The following is an 8,953-nucleotide window of genomic DNA, read 5'->3' as shown; positions in this document are numbered from 1 at the left end:
GACTCCTTCATGGGAGCGTGCTGGAGAGACGCGGAAGCATCAAATTACCATTTCAAGTTCTGGTGGCCAATTGGCATCAGAATGTCCCATTTCAAGTAGGCTATTCAAAAATGTATATACAATTTTAAATCTTTTGAAAATCGTGACGCATATGTTGTGTAGCCTCGGAAACCCAGACGTTTTTATTAGGGCTTAGTGGTTAATGTAGGCATGCTCTATGTTTTGTGAAAAAAAGGAAAATCTACAAAGTAACTATTATATTGAATATTGTAAAGAAAGTTTTCAAATAATAGTAGTGGAGACTGGACTGGAGTAGTAAAGTAAAAAACAAAATACCTCCAATTGTAGTAGCCTACAGTTTTACAGTATAGCAGTATATAAATGTGGCTACTGGGGATTTTTGTTCTGAGAGAAAACAAGATTGTTAAACTACATGGGTTTAGATTGTTAAACTATGGGTTTAGATTGTTAAACTACATGGGTTTAGATCAATCAATCAATCAATCAATCAATCAAAAGATTGTTAAACTACATGCAGGTTTAGATTGTTGAACTACATGGGCTTTTGAATAAACACTAATTTAGGGATCTAAACTTAAAGTAGGCCTGTAGTTAATGTTTTGGTCATTGGGGAGACTGTTTGGCAGGTTTGATTGATTGATTTATTGATTGATCAGCTGGCCATTTTCAAGATAATTAAGAAATTACATAAATAGAAGCTCTTAAATCCCATAATAACCATTAACCACACAGCAGGAAAACATTAGATGGTATGTAAAAATAATGTGGTAAGAATAATAAAATGAATGCAATGCAATATTGAATTGAATCCAATATTAAGTACAGTAGGTCAGTAGGCTATATGGTTGACTCTCCCATACTGAATTAGTATATCATTTGAAAATAGCAGATCTCCAAGCTCACAATATCTCCAAGCATTGTGAGCTTGTAGCAATTACAGCTTGTCCCTATTGGTTAAGTCCATAAACCACATTTCGAGACTGTAACATGCTGCGAACCAATGTTAAGGCTGTGTAAAGGCCAAAGTTATGGCTGTTAAAATGCCAGCCAATAGAGTGTCGCAGTCCCGACCCATTTCCCCGACGACGCCAGGCCCAGGAAATGATTCCCAATGCATTTTTCCCATAGACATTTCAAAAAGTATTTATTTAAAGACGGTTACGCCGCAGACAAAGCCAACTCGAGTTGTGACAAATGATGACAATAAACACAATATTTTGGACCAAACAAACCATTACAAAGAAGAAAAACAACAAAAAAATTGTTGTAACCTGCCGTTTCTTTCTTCTTTCTAATTCTTTGTTCGGCCCAAAAAAATGTGTTTGTTGTCATGATTTGTCACAACTCGAGTTGGCTTTGTACGAGGCTTAAAAGGTCTTTAAATAAATACTTTTTGAAAAGTCTATGAGGAAAATGAACAGGGAATCATTTCCTGGGCCCTGGGGGGCGCGACTGCGACGCTCTATAGGAAGACAGAACCAATATAGAGCGTTGCAGTCCCGCCCCCTACCATGGACCAGGAAATGAATCCCAATGCATTATTCCCATAGACATTTCTTAAAGTATTTATTTAAAGACGGTTACGCCGCGGACAAAGCCAACTCGAGTCGTGACAACTCATGACAACACAAACAATATTTTGGACCAAACAAATAATTACAAAGAAGAAAAACAACAAAAAAAGTGTTGTAACCTGCCGTTTTTTTCTTCTTTCTAATTATTTTTTCGGCCCCAAAAATTGTGTTTGTTGTCATGATTTGTCACGACTCGAGTTGGCTTTGTCCGCGGCGTAAACGTCTTTAAATAAATACTTTCTGAAATGTCTATGAGGAAAATTAACGGAGAATCATGTCCTGGTCCATGGTAAGGGGCGGGACTGCGACGCTCTATTATGGCTGTTTAAATGCCAGCCTACTCCTTTTGATCATCTTCATGTTTTGTTTTGTTTTTGTAACAGCTTCCATTCATTGTCTTTAAATATTGTATCTGAAACTGAAGGATGATCAAATAAACTAAACTAAACTAAACCAGCCAATAGGAACACAGAACCAAAGTTATGGCTGTTTAAAGGCCAGCCAATAGGAAGACAGAACCAAAGTTATAGCTTTTAAAGGCCAGCCAATAGGAAGACAGAACCAAAGTTATGGCTGTTTAAAGGCCAGCCAATAGCAAGACAGAAACAAAGTTTTGACTGTTTAAAGGCCAGCCAATAGGAAGACAGAACCAAAGTTATGGCTGTTTAAAGGCCAGCCAATAGGAACACAGAACCAAAGTTATGGCTGTTTAAAGGCCAGCCAATAGGAAGACAGAACCAAAGTTATGGCCAGCGTGGCCAATCATTTGTGCGGTTTGGGCTTTAAGTGTGTACTCGGTATGCCCATATATGGAGATATCAGTAGGCTATATGGCCCTCATTTATCACGTCCTGTCATTTATCTGATTGGATCGAAACGTCCTGTCGATCCAATCAGAACGCCCAAAAATACACCGCGTTGATTCATGAGGGCCTATGTGTGTACCCTGTATGCCCATATATATAGATTCCATGTTATAGATTTCCCTAAGAAATCAGTTTGTTGATTTTGGGTTGCTATGGCTACCAATACTGATCAGTGCACTTAGAAGGCCAGCGTGACATCACAGAACTCCTTATTTGAGCAAGGCTGACAAGGACATCCGTGTGTGGGCGCGGCTTGTCGTCATAGTGACATCACTGTGATGATGTCACAGCACCCTGGTATCTAAGGTAAAGTCCACACTGAGACTAAAATATTTAAACAACCTCTTACTGACACGACAATCGCCTCCTACCGGATCACAATAGTTCTCTCTTACAAAGGAAGTTATTTAGTTCGTACACTTTTATTCCGAGAGTGAAGAGATGGCTTCCACGCGCGCTCTCCCAACTGAAGAGGACTTACGTTGTGCTATCTGTCTGGACGTGTTCACCGATCCAATCAGAACTCCATGTGGACACAACTACTGCAGAACCTGTATCACACGCTACTGGGACACCAACGATGTGTGCAGGTGTCCGCTGTGTGCAAAGGTCTTCGACGAGAGACCAGAAGTATCCACCGATACCTCAGTTTCTGAGATGGTTCATCAGTTCAGGAGTCACAAGTGGAAAGAAGAATATGAAGCAAAGATAGAGGCTGAAATCCAGCAGATGATCCAGGAGAGGCGAGTGAAGATCCAGGAGGTCAAACACTTGGAAGAGGTCAGCAGGAAAGATGGAGATGCAGTCATAGCAGACAGTGTGCAGATCTTCACTGCTCTGATCAGCTGTATTGAGAGAAGCCAGGCTGAGCTCCTTGATGTGATTGAAGAGAAGAAGAAAACAACAGAGAAACAGGCTGAAGGCTTCATTAAAGATTTGAAAAAGGAAATGACTCAGTTAGAGGACAGAATCTCTGAGCTGAAGCAGCGCTCACAAACTGAAGACCACCTCCACCTCCTCCAGAACTTCACACCAATCAACACCCCTCCACCCACCAAGGACTGGACAAAGGTCAATGTCCTTCAGTCTTCATATGTGGGGACTGTGAGGACAGCCGTGGCTCATCTGGAGAAGACACTCAGTGAAGAGATGGAGAAGAAGCTGCATGATGCTCAGCTGAGGAGGATCCAACAATATGCAGTGGATGTAACTCTGGACCCTGATACAGCACATCCCAAACTCATCCTCTCTGATGATGGAAAACAAGTGAGTCATGGAGACGTACAGAAGAATGTCCTTGACAACAGGGAGAGATTCTATCCATGTGTTGGTGTCTTAGGAAAACAAGGCTTCTCCTCAGGAAAGTTTTACTATGAGGTTCAGGTTAAAGGGAAGACTAAGTGGGATCTAGGATTGGCCAGAGAGTCCATCGACAGGAAGGGAGACATCTATATGAATCACAACAACGGTTACTGGTCTATAAGTTTGATTTATGAGAATGAGTACTGGGCTAATGCTGACCCTGCTGTCCTCCTCCCTGTAAGAGAGGAGCTCCAGAAAGTGGGAGTGTTTGTGGATTATGAGGAGAGTCTGGTCTCCTTTTATGATGTGGAGGCTAGAGTTCATCTCTACTCTTTCACTGGCTGCACCTTCTTCACTGAGAAACTACATCCATTCTTCATTCCCTGTTTTAATGATGCCGGTAGAAACTCTGCTCCTCTGATCATCTCTCCTGTCAGCATGGACGCTGGTGTCGGTGGGGACGGAGGGAACGTGTACCCTCTGACTTCAAAAAGAAGAAAAACATGAAGTTGTCCCTGCAGTAAATTATTCATAAATACATTATGCACCTTCCTATATATATTACAATACGCTTAAGGGCGTGTTGTCATCTCATCAGGCACAAACAAAATCACTCTGCTCCATATTTGGGCAGAAAATAGGGGTTTGCCCAAATATGGGCATATATACTGATGACATCAGGGATCTCCATATATGAGCATGAAGGTGAAAAGGACTGACAGGTACAGAGATGTCCATATATGGTCACATCAGGGGGATTTTCTGTGCGACGTCACGTAGGTGTGAACCTCCATGTGCGACATCACGTAGGTGTGAACCTCCATGCTGGGGAGTGATTTATGTGACATGGTTTTTAAGTTTCCAAAAAAACACCACAAATGGGTCGGGCGCGCCCCCTAGTGGTCTGTTTGCAGTGACTCCAGAAGAGGTTTCTCAAAGGATTCTGTTAGTATTGGGTGTGCTAAATAACATACTAAAATTAATTAATTCATTAATTAATAATAAAAAAAATCACACATTGTTAGCGGACATTTGACATTGCTACATAAGGTACTTATATAAGGTGGTCCCTTATTGACCAAGCACTCCCACCGGCACCAACATGTGATTGGTTAGCAGATATGCTCATTTACATAATGACATAAGTTTTCCCTTCAATGTCAATGGCGTTTAATTTATTGATGTTTAATTTACATCATATTTAGCGGAATTCTGACGTAATTTCTCCGTTCATTGTCAATGGCAAAATATTGAGACGTGTGGGGACAAAAGCTGATTATAGAAGGGGCTAGCGCCCCTTAAAAACAGTAAAGGGGCCAGAATAGAGCCCTGAACCACGCTTGGGCAGTGCCAGAGATGACGACCTGATGTTCCAGCCATGAGATCAAGATTCTGTGGTCCACCGTATCGAAGGCAGCGGAGAGGTCCAAAAGAACTAAGATGGCAGGGCTACCAGAGTAAACTGTTAAAATGAGGTCGTTGAAAACTTTCAGGAGGGCTGTTTCGGTGCTGTGGCCGTGTCTAAAACCAGATTGAAACTTCTCGTAGAGGTCGTGGTTTGTTAGGAAATATTGTTGTGTGTACACATTTCTTTCCAGAACTTTGGAAAGGAAGGGTAACTGGGAGATGGGCCTGAAGTTTTAGAGAATAGATGGGTCAAGGTTTTTCTTTTTAATTGGTGGCTGAACCACTGCATGTTTAAAGGGGGCAGGGACCTGTCCTGAGAGAACGCATGAATTGAATAATGATACCAGGCTTGGGCCGACGGAGCTGAGAACTTCTTTTAGAAGGAGGGCCGGAATGACTGTTTAAAGGCCAGCCAATAGGAAGACCGAACCAAAGTTATGGCTGTTTAAAGGCCAGTGTGGCCATTCATTGGTGCAGGTTGGGCTTTTAGTGTGTGTATGTGTGACGGGTGGCCGAATAAGTCACAAGAAAACTATATTTATAAACACAACTCTTTAAGAACACAGACATATTTAAAGTGCACTGTTTTAAAGTGCGTGTGCATTTGTACTGTGATACTCATTTAAAATGTCTTGTAGCCAACTATGCCACCCTTTGATTAAAAGAGTAAAGGGAACTCTGGCTCTGAAATTCTATATAAAAAGGACACTCAGGTTCGAGATTAAAACCAGGTAAAAAAAATAGCAATAGGATATGGGAAACCAAGGAAGGACTGAAACGGAAACCGGCTATAAAGAAGATACAAAATTACAATATTTATTATAAATTAGGCCTAATTACATGGGCACCTAAAATACCAATTAAAGACAACACAAATGCTAAAAACTCTTAAAACACTCTAGTCCTTCAACATGTGCAACATTAGTGCAGAGGTAGGGATTGGTGCAGGGGAGGTTCTCTGGAAGAGTAGTCTGGAATATCCTGGTCACTCTTCCACTCCACAAACAGCTCCTGCAATCACATACGCAGGTAGGCCAGTACAACGGTTCCAACATCTTCTATTAATCAAACGGCTCTGGTAGACAGGTATGTGAGCGAGTACTGCATCAGAAGGTTACTTACAGCCGCGGCCGGCATCAGAACCGGCCACCTACGCTGACACGTAAGCAGCACTCGCTCCAGCCTCGTCCGTCTCTCTCTCGGTCCCCTCGATCGCTCTTTCCGCCCCCTGCTGCATTCTGTGGGTCTTTCTCATGTTCTCCGGACAGCCCCCCCATGACACCAGCCAGGGGCCGCGGTCGTGGCGCTTACAGTGTCGAAGGGCTGGCTCTCATGGCACTTACAGCCCATCTGTATTCAACGATCATGGCTACCGCTGGCCCCCAGCTGGAGTGTCCTGGCCCTAGCCCATGGAGCTGCCCCCATTCCTCCTTCTCCCAACACAGCCTTCTCCTTCCTCTTTCTCTCTCTCCGGCCCAAACACTCTGTCTTCTCTTATATAGGGCTCCTGGTTGACCACACCCAACCCAGGTGCAGGTCCTTAAAGCTGCAGGTCCTTGATTAGTCAGTGGGTTAGTGGCAGTCAGTGGAAACATAAAGGTTATATAAAATAATAAAATATCATGCAACGGCAACGCAAATAATAAGCAAAACAATAAAGTTAAATCACTCGACAATAATCTCACTCTACGGCAACTTAAAGAAAAACATTTCAACAAACATGCAAAAGTATAACACAGCAAAGCACAAAAATTATAATAAACCAAACACATCTACATTTCCACCGGCTCACATATGCCTATAAATATGATCTCTGTATGTGCCAATTATGCCCATATATGGAGATATCAGTATCTGTGTCTAGGGTGTACCCTGTATGCCCATATATGGAGATTCCATCTCATAGATTTCCGAAGAGATCAGTTTGTTGATTTTGGGTTGCTATGGCTATACCTAACATTAAAGATCAGTGTACTTAGGAGGCCAGCATGACATCACAGAACTCCTTATTTGGGCAAGGCTGACACGTAAGTCTGTGTGTGGGCGCAGCTTGTCGTCACAGTGACATCACTCTGACGACGTCACAGCACCTGGTATAAAAGTAGAGCCCACACTGAGACAACACCATTCACCACCTCCTACACTTTTATTCTGAGTGTGAAGAGATGGCTTCCATGTGTGCTCTCCCAACTGAAGAGGACTTACGTTGTGCTATCTGTCTGGATGTGTTCACCGATCCAATCAGAACTCCATGTGGACACAACTACTGCAGAACCTGTATCACACGCTACTGGGACACCAATGACGTGTGCAGGTGTCCGCTGTGTGCAAAGGTCTTCGACGAGAGACCAGAAGTATCTACCGATACCTCAGTTTCTGAGATGGTTCATCAGTTCAGGAGTCACAAGTGGAAAGAAGAATATGAAGCAAAGACAGAGGCTGAAATCCAGCAGATGATCCAGGAGAGACGAGTGAAGATCCAGGAGGTCAAACACTTGGAAGAGCTCAGCAGGAAAGATGGAGATGCAGTCATAGCAGACAGTGTGCAGATCTTCACTGCTCTGATCAGCTGTATTGAGAGAAGCCAGGCTGAGCTCCTTGACGTGATTGAAGAGAAGAAGAAAACTACAGAGAAACAGGCTGAAGGCTTCATTAAAGATTTGAAAAAGGAAATGACTCAGTTAGAGGACAGAATCTCTGAGCTGAAGCAGCGCTCACAAACTGAAGACCACCTCCACCTCCTTCAGAACTTCACACCAATCAACACCCCTCCACCCACCAAGGACTGGACAAAGGTCAATGTCCTTCAGTCTTCATATGTGGGGACTGTGAGGACAGCTGTGGCTTATCTGAAGACACTCAGTGCAGAGATGGAGAAGAAGCTGGGTGATGCTGAGCTGAGGAGGATCCAAAAATATGCAGTGGATGTAACTCTGGACCCTGATACAGCACATCCCAAACTCATTCTGTCTGATGATGGAAAACAAGTGAGTCATGGAGACATACATAAGAATGTCCCTGACAACAGGGAGAGATTCTCTCCATGTGTTGGTGTTTTAGGAAAACAAAGCTTATCTTCAGGAAGGTTCTACTATGAGGTTCAGGTTAACGGCAAGACTAAGTGGGATCTAGGATTGGCCAGAGAGTCCATCGACAGGAAGGGAGACGACATACTGAGTCCCAACGAGGGTTACTGGACTATAGGCTTTATTTATGGGAATGGTTACTGGGTTAATGCTGACCCTGCTGTCCCCCTCCCTGTAAGAGAGGAGCTCCAGAAAGTGGGAGTGTTTGTGGATTATGAGGAGGGTCTGGTCTCCTTTTATGACGCCAAGGCCAGAGTTCATCTCTACTCTTTCACTGGCTGCACCTTCACTGAGAAACTCTTTTCCTTCTTCAGTCCATGTCTTAATTATGGCGGTAGAAACTCTGCTCCTCTGATCATCTCTCCTGTCAACATGGACGCTGGTCTCAGTGGGGACGGAGGGAACGTGTCCCCTCTGACATCAAAAAGAAGAAGAACGTGAAGTTGTCCCTGCAGTAAATTATTCAGGAATAAATTATGCACGTCCTATATATTAAAATATGCTTAAGGATGTGTTACGGCCTAGGTGACCTAGGTGTGAACCTCTATAGTAAGCCACCGCTTTGGGCCACAGGCCCACGGCCACTAGAGGGCCACACCCTTTATTTGTGTGGTTGCCCTTATAGGGAAAACAGACCATAGTAATTGCCCATTTAGCAATCCCAAAAACAGTTTTAGTTTCATTATTCCGCCCCTTG

At 43.3% G+C, this 8,953-nt stretch overlaps 1 protein-coding gene across 1 annotated transcript; it reads left to right on the top strand.

Annotated features, from left to right (window-relative positions):
- Window positions 1-3,409: 3,409 nt before the first annotated feature.
- On the top strand, window positions 3,410-8,697 carry LOC306930008 (uncharacterized protein; the record flags this gene model as incomplete). Its single annotated transcript, XM_079510745.1, has 2 exons — window positions 3,410-4,236; window positions 7,755-8,697. 2 exons carry the CDS (start codon window positions 3,410-3,412, stop codon window positions 8,695-8,697), a joined length of 1,770 nt encoding a protein of 589 aa, XP_079366871.1.
- Window positions 8,698-8,953: the final 256 nt, after the last annotated feature.

The sequence above is a fragment of the Electrona antarctica genome, assembly GCF_951216825.1.
Source record: "Electrona antarctica genome assembly, chromosome: 9".
Lineage (NCBI taxonomy): Eukaryota > Metazoa > Chordata > Actinopteri > Myctophiformes > Myctophidae > Electrona > Electrona antarctica.
This window is presented reverse-complemented; position numbering and strand designations above follow the sequence as displayed.